At 48.9% G+C, this 19,168-nt stretch overlaps 3 protein-coding genes across 4 annotated transcripts in view; 1 reads left to right on the top strand and 2 right to left on the bottom strand.

The window, feature by feature from the left end:
• Nucleotides 1-48: 48 nt before the first annotated feature.
• On the bottom strand, nt 49-5,847 carry itm2cb (integral membrane protein 2Cb). 2 transcript variants are annotated; one of them, XM_056597577.1, is made up of 6 exons: nt 5,642-5,847; nt 3,930-4,073; nt 3,528-3,719; nt 2,961-3,071; nt 2,196-2,346; nt 49-1,227 (listed from the first exon to the last, which is right to left on the bottom strand). In XM_056597577.1, exons 1-6 carry the CDS (start codon nt 5,726-5,728, stop codon nt 1,136-1,138), a joined length of 777 nt encoding a protein of 258 aa, XP_056453552.1. In that variant the 5' UTR covers nt 5,729-5,847; the 3' UTR covers nt 49-1,135. The 2 variants fall into 2 exon arrangements, with proteins under 2 accessions (XP_056453552.1, XP_056453554.1); XM_056597579.1 differs by having other exon boundaries at nt 3,528-3,716.
• Nucleotides 5,848-7,169: 1,322 nt separating this feature from the next.
• hes6 (hes family bHLH transcription factor 6) lies at nt 7,170-8,816 on the top strand. Its single transcript, XM_056597419.1, has 4 exons — nt 7,170-7,344; nt 7,484-7,567; nt 7,715-7,796; nt 7,906-8,816. The coding sequence occupies exons 1-4, from the start codon at nt 7,270-7,272 to the stop codon at nt 8,358-8,360; spliced, it is 696 nt and encodes a 231-aa protein (XP_056453394.1). The 5' UTR covers nt 7,170-7,269; the 3' UTR covers nt 8,361-8,816.
• Nucleotides 8,817-10,158: 1,342 nt separating this feature from the next.
• per2 (period circadian clock 2) overlaps nt 10,159-19,168 on the bottom strand; it is a 24,597-nt gene continuing 15,587 nt past the window's right edge. The window contains exons 10-23 of the mRNA XM_056596224.1: nt 19,097-19,168; nt 18,760-18,913; nt 18,444-18,558; nt 18,207-18,344; nt 17,937-18,063; nt 17,428-17,608; nt 16,966-17,093; nt 16,621-16,827; nt 15,303-15,551; nt 13,818-14,701; nt 13,015-13,252; nt 12,345-12,471; nt 11,787-11,937; nt 10,159-11,276 (exon numbers count right to left, since the gene is read on the bottom strand). The exon at nt 19,097-19,168 is cut by the window's right edge and continues 35 nt beyond it. Of these exons, the coding sequence (XP_056452199.1) occupies nt 11,082-11,276; nt 11,787-11,937; nt 12,345-12,471; nt 13,015-13,252; nt 13,818-14,701; nt 15,303-15,551; nt 16,621-16,827; nt 16,966-17,093; nt 17,428-17,608; nt 17,937-18,063; nt 18,207-18,344; nt 18,444-18,558; nt 18,760-18,913; nt 19,097-19,168 (2,966 nt within the window). The 3' untranslated portion in view covers nt 10,159-11,081. The remainder of the gene's footprint in view (nt 11,277-11,786; nt 11,938-12,344; nt 12,472-13,014; nt 13,253-13,817; nt 14,702-15,302; nt 15,552-16,620; nt 16,828-16,965; nt 17,094-17,427; nt 17,609-17,936; nt 18,064-18,206; nt 18,345-18,443; nt 18,559-18,759; nt 18,914-19,096) is intronic.

Below are 19,168 nucleotides of genomic sequence, written 5' to 3'. Positions count from 1 at the left end.
TCGGATGTGTCTATGAAGGAGAGGTGATAATAAACACATATATCAAATGACAGACACAAAATGGTTATGTTAGATAATTTATTGTTAAGGTTAGAGATATTACAAGTAGATATACAGCAGGGCAAAGAAAGTGTGCTGTGGTAATAAACGAAGCACACAGGTCTTCTTCCCTAGAGACCAACGACTGGTCTCATATATTACAGTAGAAATAAACCTTCTCAAAGGTGGGACGAATGGATCGAGTTAAAGATGGAGACACTGGACACAGCTATAGGAACTAACTTGAGTTACGAGCAGGAGAAGAGAGACATGAAGGAAGCTAAAGACCCTTTGTTCCGACCTAGCATTCTAAGCTACAGAGCATTCTTGTCTCAGTCTTTTCCATAGCATCGTTGCCTGCATACTTTGGTACTTTGCCCTGTCAAATAAAAGCACTGCTTCTAGATACAGTCTAAAGCCATGAGATATCTCGAGTACGAAAGTGGAAGATACCAAAGGAACATAAATGGCCGGTAATGAAAGGATCACACAACGAAACAAACCGATTTCTGAAAAAATCGAAGCTTTTAACGATATGAAAACCGGGAGAAATTCCATTTACAGTAGATATTGCTTAGGAACAATTAAATGTAAATACATTTGGACGAGAACTACATTTCAACGACATGAGGTATGCTTTGCTATTTTGTTCAACAATACAGTTTGCACACATGAGTGCACAGTGCAAAGCAGCAAACTCTGAGCTCACGAGATTAGTTAATAATTCTGAATCAAATCAAGTCAATATTAACTAGTCAAATAAAAGAATGAACTTCACCAACAGGAGACGAAAAACATTGTGAACGACCGACCAGGCTACAGATATATCCCAATACATTAACACGATTCAAAGATACAGATGGATTCACGAGACATGAACGTCCAACACAAACAACGAGAGGGCATTAAAAATCCAACTTCAGAAACGAAAAATAGAAAAAAAATCATAAGAATAGAAAAACACAAGTAATAACCCTGTGACTGTTGGAAAAATTGTTGCCCTTAAAGTGCAGTGAAAGCCAAAACAATTCAAGAGGTAAGGTTTAACAATTGGCTTGAGAGTTGGACAGTCGAGGACTCCATGATGGCTCCCCGTTTAAAAGCGGTCGCAGATGACCGTCTCCACCACAAACGTGTTCTCAAAGTGACGGATGCTGTGGCATCGCTTAGTCTCGCGCCGGTCAATGCCTGGAATTAAAAAAGAAACAATGCATCATTCTCTATAATAAATGACATACATAACAGTTGATATACGTGTGTGACATGTGACACACGTGTGTGTCACATGTTAGTTATGATATCGCACTAGGTTGTCACGTTCCCTCCTCTTATCGACGATTAGAGCGATACGCCCATATATGCACCGCCAAGGAAGTGGGTCTTGTTCGTCACACAACTCAAGGAGCCTGCCAGATCCTTGCTACTACGCAACACTACCTCCTCTAAGCTGTGTGGACCCACGTTGCGTGTGTTGAGTGAATCATGGTGTCACAGAGCAAGAAGCTCCCAGCTTGCGCCCACACACACACGCGCACACACACACACACACACACACACACACACACACACACACACACACACACACACACACACACACACACACACACACTAACGCTGTTAGAAGAGGATTCTACTCTGTGGGCGGCTCACGTGTCAAGCACACACACATTTCACACACGAGGCAGGAAGCCCCTATTCATTGGTGGTGGTTGTATAATTTATTCGCACACTGTCATACCTCCTCCCCTCCCTCCCTCCTCCCCTCCCTCCCTCCCTCCCTCCCTCCCTCCCCAACACACACACTCACAGCAGATGCCCCCCAAACCCATGGACTTCCTGGGATTCTCAACTAATAAGTTGGCACCCCCAGAAGAAGGGGGGGGGGGGGGGGATGTCACGCAGGGTTTGACTCGATGTCGAGAGACTGACTAATGTTAGCAGTGAGGGGGGGGGGGGGGGGGGGGGCGTGATGCGGTGGCCTTTGGCGCCGCATTTTAACGAGGGGACACCGCCTCACGTAGAGCGATTTGTGACGAGCCAACTGTCGGCAAGCGAAGGAATAAAATAAGGGCATTGTGTGTTCATGTGTGTCTGGTTTCCTGTGTGCATGTGTGTGTGTGTGTGTGTGTGTGTGTGTGTGTGTGTGTTTGACTCACGTTTGTGCTGGCTGCGGCGTCTCAGGCGGTAGGTCTCTTTGCCGTAGCAGAGTCGGTGGATGAAGGGCCCCAGCTGCCTCATGTTCCTCACCCGCCCTGCCACCACCATCTCCTCCTGGATGATGTAGGTCTGGGGGAGGTACGTCCCTCTCTGCACACACACACACACACACACACACACACACACACACACACACACACACACACACACACACACACACACACACACGTCCTAGGGTTACTGACTGGACTCGCGGGCAAAGGTGCTCTACTAAACAGGAGGTTCCCCCCCCCCCCGCCCCGAGGTATTCTAGCAAGGAGTACATTCTCTCCCCATTTCTTTCTCTCTGTTTATCTCCCTTTCTCGTTCCCCCCCCCCCCTCTTCCCACTGTCATCCTCATCATCTCTCTAATTTGTCCCTCTCATTCTCTTTCTCTTTCTTTTTCTCACCCTCGCTCGTCCTACCCTTGACTCTCTTCACCTCTCCCCCGTGTCCTCCCTCTGTCGTCCTCATCCGCTCTCTCTCTCCCTCTCTCATCCTACCCTTGAATCTCCCTCTGCCTCCTCCTCCCCCTCATCCTCACTGCTATCCCCCCCCCCCCTCTCTCTTTCTCCCTCTCCCTCTCTCTCTCTCTCTCTCTCTCTCTCTCTCTCTCTCCCTCCCTCTGCCTCTCTCACCCTACCCTTGGCTCTCTGGCTCTCTCCCTCTCTCCTCCCCCCTCCCCTCCCCTCTCTCTCTCTCCGGGGGCGGGGGCCAGCCTCACCTTGACGTTGACGAGCAGCTCCCAGAGGCTCCGAGGGGGCATGACCAGTGTGGTGTTGAGCTCGATGATGTAACACTTGTCCAGGGCGAGGTCGTGGTACGCCGTCAGGCCCTGAGGAGAAACACACACACACACGCATGAGTCTTGAAAGCGAGCGCTGCTGCTGTTCTACCTTGTTCTGATACCTCGGTCCCACTGGTTGTTTCAGTCTGATGTCACTTGCTGTATTAATATTTTCTTTTAACACTTTTTTATCCCAGCTGCTGCCGCGCCTTTATTCTCAGTGGGATGAAGAAAGCCTCTATCGCTCTTGCTTTCTAACTATCCATGTATCTCCCTTTCTCTCTTTCTAGCGCTCTATCTCTATCTATTTATCTATCCATCCATCTATTTATCAATCGATCTATCTATCTATCTGTCTGTATGTCTATCTATCCAGCTGTCGGTCCGTCTCTATATTTACATATCATCTATCTATCTATCCAGCTGTCTGTCCTTCTGTCCATCTATCCGTCTATCCGTCTATCTGTCTATCTTTCCTTCCGTCCGTTCTGTCCGTGACCTTACCCGGTGGAAGTCGTGGATGATGTCAGCGGGGTCGCTGCCCCCGAAGCGGGGGCTGGGCACGCTGATCTGCTCGTAGTTGTCGTCCAGGTAGATGCCCAGGTTCTCCTCCAGCTCCTGGCGGCCCCGCATGGGGGAGAACACGGCGTCCTCGTACACCACCCGGCAGTGGAACAGGCTGTCCTCGGGCATCTGCTGAGAGGGCACAGCCGGGAGAAGCACCGTGAGTCATCCTCTCCCTCGCCCACTGCCTGACACTGACCTCCTTTCGCTTTCTATTGATTGATTCTTTTTTATGCTGCTGCCGGCGATTCATTCATCCCTCATCATTCATTTCTTGTAGTTTCAGAGCAAGCCCTCCTGCAGAACGCTGAGGGGGGGGGGGGGTCACGGTGGTGCGCTCACCTGCGTCACGTAGTAGTAGCGGTAGGCGTAGATGGATGCCATCACCAGGCCGGCCATGAAGACCACCAGGCCGAAGGTGAGGCAGCACAGCCCGTTGAGGTAGGACCTCTTGGGTTTCTCTCCGAGAGCAAGGACCAGTTCCTCCTGCGGACCGAACAAGAGACACATCAGACATTTAGACACATCAGACATTTAGACACGGCGCCATTTAGACACACCCATGTCACAACGTCAAGCAGCCTATCATCAGAAGGTGGTTCACAACGGGAATGAAAGTCGAAGGGAGAGGAACGCGATTGCACCCGCACAGATTTATTTGTGTGGTTTTGAGTGTCGGCTTTATTAAAAGCTTCTGAGGCAATCGACAACAGGGACTAAGATGACGAAGATGCTGGAGCGTCTGTCTGGCAGCCGGGCTATTCTGGGACGCCTACTTCCTCATTCCATATTTGTCGATGCTCGTCGGCGCCTTGGGGGGGGCGGGGGGGGGAGCTGAGAAATGAGAGCGATTGCGTACGAGGAGAACCACCGCCGCGTGGGAGGGTGTATTAATACACCTTCACACACACACACACACACACACACACACACACACATACACATACACATACACACACATACACATACACACACACACACACACACACACACACACACACACACACACACACACAGCAGTGTCTGACACCTAGCCCACCACCTGCCAATCACACGGATGGATACGTCACTTGAAATCTATTGTGTGGGTGTGCGCTTGACAACTGTGTGTGCGTGTGTCTGTGTGTGTGTGTGTGTGTGTGTGTGTGTGTGTGTGTGTGTGTGTGTGTGTGTGTGTGTGTGTGTGTGTGTGTGTGTGTGTGTGTGTGTGTGTGTGTCAGGAACAGGGTGGACTTAGTGAGATGATAATTCCACACATCCCATTGCATGTCTTTAATTAACCCGCAATCCAATTAGGAACACCTCCAGAAACCATACGTAGAGTATTAGCAAGACACATTGATTTAAATATACTACAACACAATCTTAGCCTTGTCGATGGCTTTAAGCTTCATAATATTGGACAATTCCTGCAATGGGATTCAACAGCAGGAATTTTATAACACCTGATTAGCCTACTATAACGATAAAATAATTAATAGGCCTACCAAAATAACAACGGAGACACATTTTTATATATGTCCGCATTCGTTATCTCGATTCTTAAAGTTTAAACGGTTCACGTTTTATTTTTGACCCGCAGCAGACAAAGACGTTGCGTTCGTCCCATCTGCAGTGTTCCCTGCAAACCCAAACACGGTGATGTAATGACAACAACCCCAGGCGGTGTCGGCTGGCAAGTTTGTAATGATATCTCTGCAAGGTTATCAGTGTAGAATTTCTTGAGAATTATAGTCTTTTACCGAATGTCTAACAGCAACATTTAAAATGGCAGCCTGAAGCCTAATGAATACTGACATTCAAAACAATAAAGGTTAAATCAATCCAAGGTGATTTAGGGAAAAAATAAATAAAAAATTGTGTAAATATCTGCAGGATTCTGTTTTTGCATTTAACCAATCGCTCATGCAGTAGCCTAACGTTAGACCTATAATTGATCAATTAATGCACTAGACTAAACTAAACAAATGCATTTCTCCCCCAATTAAATAGGATATTTATTTACAAAAAAATACATCTTCAACAAATAAAAACAACGGATTTAGTCAACTCACATGAGCCCGAGGAATCTGTATCTTGTCTTCATCGCTCTCCTTCTCTGGCTTCTGTGCGGACACAGCTTGGAACGTGATCTTCACCATGATATCTGTATAATTGTGTCTGGGTTTGGTACAGTGGATCGTATCGGCCCAGGCGGGATGAATATATACCAGTGTCACTATCTCGCCCCCGCCGATGTTACACTCGCCGTGTGACCTCAGCACCGCGTCCGCTCTGACGAACAAGCTGCGTGTGGGCTCCTTGGAGAATCCACCTGTCAAAATAAAAGCCCGCGTCCAGGTTACTTTCTATTTAAATGTAAATGATATGTAATTTTGTCTTACTATTTTATTATAATTTGGTTCACTGAGCTATTTAACTTATATTATTCCTTTAAAGTTTGATCCTTACTGTATAAAAACGAGCATTATCGATATGGATGCTGATCACGTCTCTTATTTTGAAGGTTATCTCCAGATATGGTAGTGCGTTCCGTGCCTTTTTTTAAATCAAGAAACCTAATGTGTCTGCCTCGCTCCTTAACACTTCCATCATCCGGAAATGTTATAATGATTCGAAATAATCGACCTTATTGAGCCTCCAGAAATCTAGCCTACTATAAAGATGTGGTGGAGGCGTTGGGCTATAAGACAAATACTCAGAATACTACTAGAATAACGAGGAGGAAGACCGGGTTCCCTTCACTCGTTTATGTAACTCCGATCTTGTACATGCAGTGTTTTGTATGAGATAAATAGCTGTGATATTTGTCAATGGGGCCGACTCACAATATGAATCATTAATCACTGTAGAGACGGACGGTAAATCCTATTTGCTCAAGGATATGTGCAAACCACCAGCCATGTAAACCCAAGTAGCTGAGCCCTCGCCTAATTGTTAAAGGGTGATTGCTTTCCAAACAGGCCTTACAGAAAGGTGACTAATGATGCAACGTGAGAACTGCATTTAATAGCCTTACTAATTCACCTGATGAAAGTCCAGTCGTCCACATTGATTATTACATTATTTAATCATTGATTTCATTCATTAAAATGTAGACACATTTGAGATTATGGTTGGTTTGAAACAGTTCACAAACTGGTGTATAACAAATGAAATAAAGTAAAAATCCCCCCCCCCCCCCCCCCCCCCCCCTTAAATATTCCCCTTTATCTGTTCAAATTCTCTTTTGGGGGGTATCAGACACACATAAAATATGCAAAGCTTTCTCTTTACACGTCCTGATAAACGTTCAGCTCTCTTCTCTTCATTTCAAACCGCGGAGCAGCGCTCCACTCGAGACAAAAGTATCAACCTGTGATTGGCTGGAAGCTCTGTGACCAGTCCGCGCCATCGCTCTTCCCCTGGAGCCTTGCTCCTCCATTCATATGTAAATCAGGGGCCATACATATATATAGGCTACCAGCTAGCCTGCGTGTTGTCGACCCCAGCTCTCAGCTGAGAGATAAGGCGAGCAGCCCCCCCCCCCCCTCATCCACCCACCCTCCCTACTCTGCAAACCGTTTTTCTCTGGCAGCTGGGACCCCCGGCCATCTGCTCGGCCCCCACTGACACACTTTAACGGTTGTGTGTCCTTACGATCCGTTCAGTGGTTGTTCCTTGCCGGGGTGTTCGCGACAACATGGCCCCCTTTCCCCAACACGCACACGGAGCGGAGAGCGACGAGAAGCCCAAAGAGTTCAAAGTGGACCGGAAGGTATGTCGCTGTGTGTGTGTGTGTGTGTGGGGGGGTCTGTGGGTCTGTCTTTGTGTGTGTATTCAGTGGTAGCCCTGCACAGAACTTGTTACCAGTGCTACAACGTTATGATTGTGTGCTGACTTTTCCTGTGTTCCAGATCCGGAAGCCTCTGGTGGAGAGGCAGAGGCGGGCACGCATCAATGAAAGTTTGCAGGAACTCAGAGCTCTGGCAGACTCGGATGTAAGAACCGGCAAAATAGTTATAGACCTTTATTTCACCATCAAAACGAATGAATGTGGAGTCAAAACGTTGGGTTGTAACTATAACCTCATCGGTTTGAATTATTTCCCTAGTTTGGTTTTTTATTCATTCATTCATTCATCCCAGTTGCAGTCGAAGATGGAGAACGCTGAGGTGTTGGAGCTGACAGTGAGACGGGTGGAGAATATTCTGCAGAGCCAAGCCCAGGGTACGACTCGTGTTTCAATGTTATTATACTGCTATCATAATGTCACAACCGTCCCTGTTTGTTTTGGGGGGTTTGAAATAACTTAAAGACTCTCTCCAATCCTCCTCAGAACTGGACGTAGTGAACCGAGAGGCGCGAGAGAGGTTCGCTGCGGGCTACATCCAGTGCATGCACGAAGTGCACAGCTTCGTGTCCAACTGTCCGGGCATCGACCCCGCAATCGCCGCAGATCTACTCAACCATCTCCTGGAGAGCATGCCGTTGAACGACGAGGATCGACGCCAAGTGAGGATGTCGGACATATTCTCCGACTGCCCCCCTCACCAAAACAACAGCAGCAACAGTAGCAGCAGCACTTGGTCCGAGAGCGGCCGGTCCAGCCCCTGCAGCCCGGGCTCCCCCGCCCTGTCACTGGCCCCGTCCTCCTCTACCGACGACCTCTGCTCGGATCTAGAGGAGACGGACTCCGAGCAAAGCAACTTATCTATACACGAAGGGGAAATCCAGGATGTGTCCTGTCTGCAATATTTATCGTATCCAAAATCTATGTGGAGACCTTGGTAGATCATCATCCTGCACGCTTTAATTAGATTTGGTGATAACTTTCGCGGACCACTAGGATGAAGACAGCTAGGATAACTTTGACATGTTTCTGAGTGCCATCTGATAAGCTCTTTGTGTGATTTAAAAGAAAAAAAAAAAGAAACTGTAATTTTGAATTTAATTTGTAAACGTATTTAAATGTTTGGCTATTTAATGAGGTTGATTTGGTCAATGCTGACCTGTTTATTTTTCATCGGTGAAGATAGTTGTTGGCCGGGCCTTTTGAAAGGGGGAAATGTACATATTTACATGTTGTGTTTATAGCATGGCGAGCTTGCTTGTCCCACCAGAGAAGCAGGATTAGTTATGTGTGAATTACTTTCCTCCCATAGAATTGAATTTCATATGAATGCATGAAATTACTGTTGGTCCAATTAGCTGAGTAACCCATGTTGTCTTAGTGATGTCTGTCTTTGAATAAATACAAAATCCTTTTAAATTAATGTGTTTCTATCTCTTTCTCTTATTCATGATTTGTTACCAGCCTTGTGTATCTTACTATTATTTATTATTGGTTTTGATTTGATTTTAACAGCCGATCTTGCTCACCGTTTCAAACATTCTTTCCACCAGCAGAACCTAGCCCCTAAAATATAAAACTAGGCCTATATTTAATCACCCTTCAGCACTTTGCAAGCTAAATGCTGAATTTTATCTTACGAAAGTATAAGTAAGATGTTTCAATGCTGTTGCCTTACTTTTAGGCTTCGTGTTAACTTATTTAAACACCGCAAGAGGTAACAGAATAGCTTTGGTTTGATAACGGCTCAGCAAAGGCAGTTTACTTCATTCTTATAATCGCCTTATTAGATTAAATATATATAATATTCAGTGATGCACCTTGGTGAACAGCATGCATTTTGTGCCCTTTAAGACCAGCGTATTCACTGGCACGGTTCTCAGACTTCCTCAATGAAATCACAGCAAGAGCTGCAGACGCTCTCCTTGTCCTGCATCGCCAGGTAGGCTCTTAGATGTCCAGCACCCACCCCGCCCCACCAGTATATACATGTCCCGAAGAACCCATCATAGCTATTGAACCTTACGTTGGAATTAATGCGTTTAAGGTTCCACCATAGAGACCTGCAGACCTATTATACTGCGGATGTAGAAACTAAACTCAAGATCATCCATCCAGGATATCGTGGTCAATTTATGATTTCATGGCAAGCAGAGGGACCGGATTTGTGGGGGGACCCTGCTTGCCCCCACCCCCAAAGGTGTGAATGGTTCCCGTTGAGGGTGCGATCTGAGCATTTCACACCTCGCCTTCAAGAAGCCTAGGCGTCAACCGGATTGTGACCGTGGCCTCTTTGATCTTACCAGACGTGGGTTAGTCTAGGGCCCAGACACGCTGCTCCACTGTCTGCAGACTGCTGGGCTCGATAGGAGATCTAAGGACTAGCCAACATATTTTAGAAATAACCTATCTGGGGGTTCGTATCGGAGAATAAATCATGAAATTGTATTATTACTTACTTGGAATCATTAATCTAACTATTAGTACCGTTTGTTGATGAAATAGGCGACCAGGCAGGGGCATTATGTGTTTGGCAGCAGCGGTAAAGTCGTTAACACCCATTAAATGCTCATGGCTCTGAAAGAATTATCCACTTACAATATTGGGGCGGTTGGAGTTCATTGGACTAACATCCCCTATCAAACCAGTTCGCAGTTAAACAGTGGGAGCACTGTCAACTGCCAAATGATAGGCCTAATGGGTCTTTAGAGGAGAAAGTACATGGATGATCAAGTCGATTTGTAGCCCATGTAAAGAGTTTCCTGATACATTTTTAATGAGAACTAATGAGAGCTCCCAATAAGTCAGCCGTACTGATACATCTTTTGTGGCCTAGCTCTTTGCAGTAGAAAGAAACGACAAAAACAGACAAGCTATTTAAAGTGCCTCTCCAACAACAGCAATTTATTAAATATAAAAAAAGATAGAGAAACCAGAACAATTTGCAATATAGCAGCATATTGTGGCTCATGTGATTCACAGTCGCCAATGCCTAGGAAAAAAAAGACCTTTGATAACTGGTTAAATTGCTTTATGCCATGCAATAACCCTAAAAGTTCCACTTCAAAAGTGGCCACACACTTGACATGGAGGGTAAAATTAGCTTCCGCCTCAACGGTTGGACCTCAAAGGGAACCACTTAGCTTATAATTGCGTTCCATTATTTATTATTCTTTTAATTCACGCTGTTTTCTATGAAGGCATTTTGTATGCATCTCATCCGAGGCCATTCCCACTCTGGACTAAATGCTCTTTAGTATGTAGTCCAGTGTGAAGGCCAGCAGCAGTGCTGAGGCATACAGCTCTATAAAAACATCATACACTGGTCCCTCTTGTGCTATCTGTTGGCAGATATAAATCTATTTTTGAGGCAGGAAGTCGTTTCTGTATAAAAATATAAAAATATAGATTGACATATTCAGAGACGTCAAATAAATAAAGTGTGTCAGTGTACATGCTCAAATAACACTGACGCAACAGTGACAGTCCATGGTGAAGAAAATATAAAAACATTTCTTCTAAAGCACTTCCTGGTCTGAGGATGCAATGTGCTGCTGTGTAAGCCTTCGAACTTCGGAATCGGAACGGGGTTATCGGAATGCGGTTTGGTTAAAAAATAGGCAAAAGCCAAAAGGCGGAGTCTCAGGGTCTGTGGGGAGGGGCTAGCTGGCAGTGGGAGGAGCCGGGGGGCCGGGAGAGAGGCAGGAGCAGGAAGGCCCCGCGGAGCACTGGGACCCCTCACTGGGCTTCCTCACGCAGCTGAGCTCCCTTATCTCGGTCTGGGTGTTGACGCCGTCGGAGCACGGCTGTCCTGCGGGGGTCGAGGCCTCCTCTGGGTCCTTACAGCAGGAGCACAGCTGGGGGGGGGGGGGGGGAGAGAAACGACTTCATCAGCACATGAGCACATGTAGCCAGTAGCCACACACTTACTGTGTGTGTTTAGCAATCGATGAAACGTACCGCTGGGAGTTACACCCCACAGCCCTCATGAGTGCGGGTGAAGCACAATGAACTCGGACATCCAATGTTTCTTATTCTTTAATAAACCAACAACTTTCCATGTATTTATCCATTTGTTCTCGCCATATTCAATATTGGCTAATATTTGTTAATTTCCCGAATCATCGTCTTGTGGCCTTAAAAGCGAATATGGTGGTGCAAGGGCAGGTCCCCTGACTCCCCTCCCCGAGCCAGCTGTTGGGAACCCCTGATACATACAACCAAACAAAAAAATCGACAGAATAGAGGAAAAGAAAAGAAAGAAGAGCGATAGAAGGGAGATAGAGTAAGGGGGAGAGAGTACGAAAAAGAGAGAGTAAGAGAAAAAGTAAGGGAGAGAGAGTGACGGGCAGAGAAGAGAGGTCTACCTTGATGTCTATGGCCTTGGGCAGACAGCCTCTTCTCAACCAGGGGTGGACCTCCATCAGCTCTCTCCGCTGCTCCTGACTGAAGTGGGGCTGGCTCTTCTGCAGCTGGCGGAGCTTGTCCCGGTCCTGCCTCAGCACACGCTGCACATCGCTGGAGACACAGCACGTAACAAACTCTCGTTTAGAATGCTGTTTGTGTGGTCTTGTTCATCTTTCTTTACGCTCCCTTTCAGGCTCTGCGCTGTGCTTTTGTGATTGACTTTGGGACGTGATATCCAGGAGCACCATCTAGTGGTTAAACCGAGTCACTGCAGGGCTGGTGCTTTGGATTACGCAAGGGGGCCCCATACAGACTACAGCACAACAACAATTGCTTTCACAACTCCACTCGACACGTAGGGCAATGTTAATGGGCATTTAATCTCACGTCTTTTTATCTAGCATGGATTAAATAAATACTGGTATTCCCTTCTCTCTATACCCAGCGACGATGAGGGCAGCAGACACACGAGGTTTAGGATTATAGCAATGTGTGTAAAGACTCTGTGAGGTACGTACTTGTTGAAGTGTTCACTCTGTACCCCCTCGATGGCCCTGGTCTCGCCGTCATTTGATTGGCCGTTGGCTTTCTGGCTGGTCTGAGACGAGTCCACGCTGCCAAAGTATTGGCTGCTGTCGTTGCTCCCTGCAGGAACACAACAGAAAACATGATCAGTAATAGTTCAAGACATTTTTATGTTTATGTATCTACACACAAGATGCAGATAGATACATCTCCCTTCCAAAAGGTTAGAAAGCGTTTGAATTTCATTGAGAATCAAATCCTGATTCAGGATGCATTTGACGCACCCTATCCCGGACTAATAAATAAATATGGCGATATATCATAAAAAAGTATTCAATATCATGACGGCATGAATGAATGATGGATTTTACAACATAAAAGTACAGTAAAAACCCTATCCACATCCAATGGAAAGAAAAGTGGTGAAAACTATCCACAAAACGTAAAAAGATCAAATCAAGAATCGAAACACACCATGATAGATGCCTAACATGCTAACCACCGGCTGTCCAATAAATATCATGATGTAGATGCCTTATAGAAAGAATTACAGCATTTAAAACGATATGCCGCATGTTATAGTTAAAACGATCCCAACGCATCATGCATCCTTCACTGCAGCCCTCTACAACATGGACATGTAGAGAGCTCACGTTACTCTACCTATGCCGCTGCCGGAGGTCCCGCTGGCTGACGTCTGGCTCCGGGACGTCCTGCTCATGGAGGTCCGGCTCTTGGACGTTCCGCTGTTGGACGTGTCACAGCCGTTGGAGCCGGAGCCCATGGACCCCGAGGTGGCCGAGCCGGTGCCCGAGCAGGAGTCCTCCTGGAGGAAGATGTCCATCATGTCGCTGGACGAGGAGGTGGCGTCGCTGTTGTTACCGTCGCCAGGGGAACTCGCCTTGGGACAAACGTGACGGAAAGAGCGGAAAGAAGGTGTAAGAAGGCGAAGAAGTAGCGCGGCAAGCTTTAACACGTCACTTGACTTTAAGCACAATGAAATCTGACATAAAATGTTTATCATTCTTTAGTAAAAACAATCTTTCCATGTATTTATACATGTATATATGTGTTGTCTGACTATAAGATATTGGGAAATATTTGTTAATTTCCCGAATGATCATGTTGTGACCCTAAAGGCCTATCTGGTGGTGCCATGGACACTGGAACCACTGATACATGCAACCAAAGCTAACCGACAGAAAAGAGGAAAAGAAAAGAGAGCGATGGAAGAGAGAGAGAGAGAGACTCTTTTCTTACTCTCTCTCTATCTACCGGGGATTCAAAATAGCTGGACAGCTGTCACTGCCGGAAAGTGAATCACCCTGTTTTCAGGTTCCCTTCTAGCCATGAACAGAACTCAGCCCTCACCTCCTAAAATCCCTCTGCTCAGCTATTCTAAAAATAGCTTTCGACATTGTGCAAAAACCGGTGCAGGACAGTCGTTTAGAAGGGGTCGGCCTTACCTGCTGAAGCTCCTCCTTCCTCTCTGCCCCCCTTCCTTTCTCCCGCTCGCTGCCGTTGCCCCCCAGGCCACAGGGGGGCAGCGCCGCACCGTCCTGCCACTCCAGCGGCCGGTGCCACTCCTCCAGCTGCAGCAGGTTGAGCTGCAGGGGGGAGCTGCAGCTGGACTGGATCAGCGGCGGCGGCGAGCTGGGCGGCTCCTGGCCCCCCCAACCGGGGGACCTCGGCGTGGAGGAGCCCCTGGAGGCGTCCGGCACGGCGGGCGGGGGGAAGGGGAACGCGGTGGGCTGGTACACCGGAGCGCGCGGGGCGAAGGGGCGACCCGGGGGGTACTGAGGCTGCACCGCGTAGGGGGGCGGCCCGCCGTAGGGGCGCGGCTCCCCGAAGGCCCCGGGGTGGAAGGGGGGCTGGTGGGGCGGGGGGTAGACGGCGGGGCCCGTCGGGTAGTAGGCCTGCGGGTGAGGGGGCGGGCCCGCCGCGCCCATCTGAGGGAAGAGGTAGTTGGGGAGGATGAGCGCCAGGACGGGCGCCACCACGGGCTCCTCGTACGGGGCGGGGCGGAGGGCGGGCGCGTAGGACGGGGCCTGGGCGTAGCCCGCCAGCGAGGGGTCCACGCCGGCGGCCATGCCGGGGCCGACCTGCACGGGGTAGCCGCCGGGCATCACGGCCGGGTACGCCATGGAGAAGGAGGTCTCGGAGGCCGACCAGGACGTCTGGTTCAGGCCCTGGGGGAGCAGCAGGGGGGCGCGTCGCGGCTGCCGGCGGTGGTGGGACACGGTGCTGTCCGACGACGCGTTCTGCTTCACGCGCTTGGACTTGGTCTTCTTGTTGCGGCGGGCCCCCGGCTCGGCCCCGGGCTGCTGGTAGGTCCGGGCGGCGGGCGCAGCTGAGGGCGGCGGGGGGAGACACGGGGGGCACAGGGGGGTTAGATACAGTATCCGGGGTTGGGCACCGTTCTGTAGTTGAATATAATTTGATGTTTGCGTGAGTGTATATGTGTGTATATATAGGGGGGGGGGTGCACGACCATTGCATCTTTATTTTTAATACCTGATGGAAGTATGTTTTCTTTCCCTACGAGAGTTTTATACTTTGTTAATGCATAATTATTACAAAATATTTATAAAAAAAACAAAAAAAAATATTATTACTTTTTTTATTTTTTTCTAATAATATATTTTTAAACATTGGTAGTCAAGGCGGGGCCCTATTGTTGTTTAGGCGGCCGCCTTAACCATTCAGTGCTGGGGGAAACACTGATATGCACGCGTGTATATGCATGCGTGTGTGTGTGCGTGCCCGTGTGTTTGTTTGGGAGTATGTGTCTGTGTGTGCATGTGCGTGTATGTCACATGTGTGAATGCATGCGTGTGTGTTTACGTGCGTGTATGTCACATGTGTGAATGCATGTCTGTGTGTGTGTGTGTGCGTGCGTGTGCGTGCGTGCGTGCGTGCACGTGCGTGTGCGTGTGTGTGCCTCTCAGTACCATCACTGACGACGTGCCCCCGCTGGCGCTCCAGGTAGTGCGAGCAGTCGGCCTTGAAGGAGGTGACCCCGCGGAGCTCCCGGATGCGGCAGAGGAAGGCCTGCTCCTCCTTCTGCGTGTGCGCCGCCAGCACCTGCCTGGTCAGCCCCAGCTTCTTGTAGGAAGACTCCCTCTCCTGGAGAGGGGCGCCCACGGCGCTGGTGTGTGGCCCCGGGGTCTGGGGCCCGTCGGTCATCTCCTCTATGATCTCTGCAGGGACACCAGGGGGAGCTATACTTAGCAATCAGGGGATGCACAGCGGGACAGTAATGTTTGTTGTGTACGTCACACCACACACACAGTAGGACACCGAGACGTTCACACAAAAGCAAAGTGAATACGTATTTGTAGTAACGACTAACATTGACATTATTGCGCATGGATTCATAACACGAGACAAAGCACTTAGCAAACACTGAGGTAACAGCAAGCTCAACTAGGAACACTTTTAACGTAGGCCGTCCAACAGCTTGGATATGATGCGTGTCGTAACCAAGATTAAGCTTTTGCCTACAGCCTAGACCTAAACATTCCCTGTGATTATGATAATGGTTATGGTTATGAAACTGGTGCTGCCCTTGGAAGAATGATGATACTGGTGGACCTAGAATTGGGAATCAGGAGGAGTGAAACCCTCTTTTCCAAGCCAGGGTGTTCAGAATGCTGAACACCCTGTAAACGAAAATCAAGATGGCAGCGGCCTCCGGCACTACAGAGGAGGGAACAACATTGCATCGTTCCTGGGCCTGTGTCAACCCCTTCTTAGCTCCAAGGCCCAGGAAACATCCACAGCACTAGCTTAAGACAGACACATCCAGCTGATTGAATGAGCTTATAGCGCGTGACTTGTCTTACACGAATAGCAAGTTTCCGCGATGCTTCATGTCTGTGTCAAAGAAAGAGTGCGAGTGTGGGGGATGTTTAATAAAATGAAGCAGTATTCGTTGGAGGATATCTCTGTATCGGACAGAGAAACAGCACCTCTTCATTGTTTCCCTCCCTATCTTTCAGGGTCATTTGCACCTGATCGATTTATCACTCTACGCGGCGTTAAGTAAAACAAACTCCTGCCAACGTTTTCACACACAACAAACCTACAACGAAAACCTTCAACAGGAAACCCCACAAGCGCACCAAAGACAGACACACAAGTACTACACCAGCAGCAAGTGCATGACCACAAAAAAAACATAGTAAAGCACAGTAAAACACATGCGCACACAGACAGACACAGACACACACACAGGAAGATAAAGGATCCCGTTTCATGTGTGCTTACCCGACTCTGGCTGGGGCTTCTTGTCCCCTACATGTACAATGGTGCTACTGTAGCTACACTGGCTGGTCAGGGACACCACACTCTCGGGTTTATCGGGCACAGGTAAAGGGAGGGGGGCGCCCACTACGGTTGGGGTCGATTCACTGGGTTTTTTGTCTGCATCGCCCAAGGGACGATGAACAGGCTGATCCTTTAACACGGCCGCTTCTGGCAAAGAGAACAGACAACCAGAGACATTGACTTTTTACAGAGTCAGATGGCAAAAGGAACAACAGGAGACGGAGAGCCCGAGGGCTGCTTGCGACTCCCGACTGGTAGCGTGTGAGCAGAGGAGGAGATGCGTACCTCCAGACGCCCGGCAGGAGACGTGGTCCTTCTGCTGATCGTCCTCCTCTGAGTTGGAGGACAGGGTGAGGGAGGTGGACTCACACTTCCTCTTCATGGTGACGGGGCTGGTGCAGCTGTCCAAGTACCTGAAACACCACAACACATTGAGCGCCCGCTCTGCATGGCCACTGGTAACAGACACCGGTACTTAAAGAAGTAACCACAGACTGGTCGAAAATGTCGCCTTTTTGTCGTTATTTTATGAGCATCACTCTGCTTTGAGTCGTAAGAACAGGCAGGTTTAGGGCATGCAGGCCTAGGATGATTTGAACCACTAGGTAGCGGAAAAATTAAACACAAACTATCGCCTTAGGGACTAGCCAAATAGACAACATTATTGTCTCAGCGTGGTTTCAACCGGTCCGTGCCTAGGCATCCAAAGTGAATGTCTCAGCAAAAAAAACCTCCACGCATGTGTACCTGATGACGCTGTCCAGACAGTTGATCTGCTGGTAGGAGTACACAGTCTGGTCGTTGACGGCCGGCAGCTCCTGGATGGAGGCCCGGTTCACCTCCATCACGGCACCCGCATTCCTCCAACTGAGGGGGGCTGTGGAGTCCTTCGGCTGCACCACAGCCACGGCCTTCTGGAGCCCATCTACTGGGGAGAGAGAGAGAGAGAGAGACTCAGGAATAGCTCATGGATGTATACCAATACAGTGTGAACCCAAACACAGAGATCCGCACACAGACACACAGACACACAGATAATTATGCACGCACACCTACAAACACACACACATGCACAAACATGCACACACAAACATGTGCACACATTGATGGCCACACACCTTCGGACACAAAAACGTCCAAACTCACAAAAACACAGTGAATTACACCAACACAGGGTACATCCAAAGACAGAGAGCCGGTGCACAGATGCTGTATCAATCTCTATGTGTGTCCCTCAGGGTTTAGGGCGGACTTACTGCTGCTGCCTGTGGCGGTGGTGGGGGTGGGTCTCCTGGCGTCTGGCTTGGTGGAGGTAGCCAGGCAGAGCTGCTGCTCCTGGCTCTTCCTGCGGTGAAGCCCCTTGCAGATCTCCTGGAAGGTACGCTGTGGAGAGGCAATCGCCCGGTTGGCGTATTGTCAAGAGTCAGCCGACGACAGTGTGTGTGTGATTGTGTTTAGGACCAATGCAGGTAGGACGGGAGGTGTACTCCCAACCCCCCAGGCTACAGAGACGGCGGCCAACTCACCGGTTTGGTCATGCTGCTCTCCCCCTCTGCCTCGGTCTGGACCTTGTGGCCCAGACTCTCTCCTGGGGAGGACATGCTGACGTGGAGGTCGTTGCTGCTCACGCTACTGTAGCCCGTAGTGCCAGTGTTGTGAACCGGCTGGGGCGGCAGACGTACAAAGCAAACGGGGAATAATTAACATCTCAAAAAAAACCTAATATTTCTATTTTCTGCCAGAGCGTCTGGTTCGTCTCTCACCTGCAAGAGGAGCCGATGGATCTGCTCTGTGATCTCCGGGACGTCCGGGTCTATGGTCTTGGTCTCTCCAGGCTTGGGGGCTGGAGCCACGAAGACATCTTCATTGACAGGGCCACTGAGAATGCACACAGACACACACACATTAACACACATATATATATATATAACAGAAGGTGTATGGATTCATATGATTAATACTGAAGGTTGCAAAAATAAGTGTGCAATTTAACATCACTTAAGAGGGGGAGAGTGAAGAGCCTAGGGCGGCGGGATAATCTCGTGCCCATGGCACGAGACGACTTTGTTGTCCACTCACATGCGGACCTTGTGCCTCCCGATAACGAAGGACACTTTGCGGCTCCAGGGGTTGACGAAGCTGGACCAGCTGGTGTCCAGGATGATGTACTCCCCGTTATGGGCGCAGAACCGGATGGAAGAGTGGTCAAAGGGCTGGCCCCCAAACTGCAGGACTACACGAGAGAGAGAGAGAGAGAGAGAGAGAGAGAGAGAGAGAGAGAGAGAGAGAGAGAGAGAGAGAGAGAGAGAGAGAGAGAGAGACCAGACATCAGTAAACTGCAGGGGGAATAAACACCTTTTTCCCCGCTCAGACTCAAAACCTCGTACATAGGCACACACGTAGGACGCAGGCTCACTTTTCCTGTGGATGCCCAGCATGACCTGCCGGTCGTTGGGATGGAGGTGCAGCAGGACCGCGGTGCCGATGA

The sequence above is a fragment of the Gadus chalcogrammus genome, chromosome 8, assembly GCF_026213295.1.
Source record: "Gadus chalcogrammus isolate NIFS_2021 chromosome 8, NIFS_Gcha_1.0, whole genome shotgun sequence".
NCBI classification, from domain to species: domain Eukaryota; kingdom Metazoa; phylum Chordata; class Actinopteri; order Gadiformes; family Gadidae; genus Gadus; species Gadus chalcogrammus.
This window is presented reverse-complemented; position numbering and strand designations above follow the sequence as displayed.

Excerpts from the sequence above, each read along its gene's own strand:
- itm2cb (XM_056597577.1), bottom strand. The coding sequence starts at position 5,728 with ATGGTGAAGATCACGTTCCAAGCTGTGTCCGCACAGAAGCCAGAGAAG. Across the intron at positions 3,720-3,929 it reads GCTACTACTACGTGACGCAG|CAGATGCCCGAGGACAGCCT; the intron begins GTGAGCGCACCA and ends GTGCCCTCTCAG. Across the intron at positions 3,072-3,527 it reads TCATCCACGACTTCCACCGG|GGCCTGACGGCGTACCACGA; the intron begins GTAAGGTCACGG and ends GTTTCTCCTCAG.
- hes6 (XM_056597419.1), top strand. The coding sequence starts at position 7,270 with ATGGCCCCCTTTCCCCAACACGCACACGGAGCGGAGAGCGACGAGAAG. Across the intron at positions 7,345-7,483 it reads AGTTCAAAGTGGACCGGAAG|ATCCGGAAGCCTCTGGTGGA; the intron begins GTATGTCGCTGT and ends CCTGTGTTCCAG. Across the intron at positions 7,797-7,905 it reads TCTGCAGAGCCAAGCCCAGG|AACTGGACGTAGTGAACCGA; the intron begins GTACGACTCGTG and ends AATCCTCCTCAG.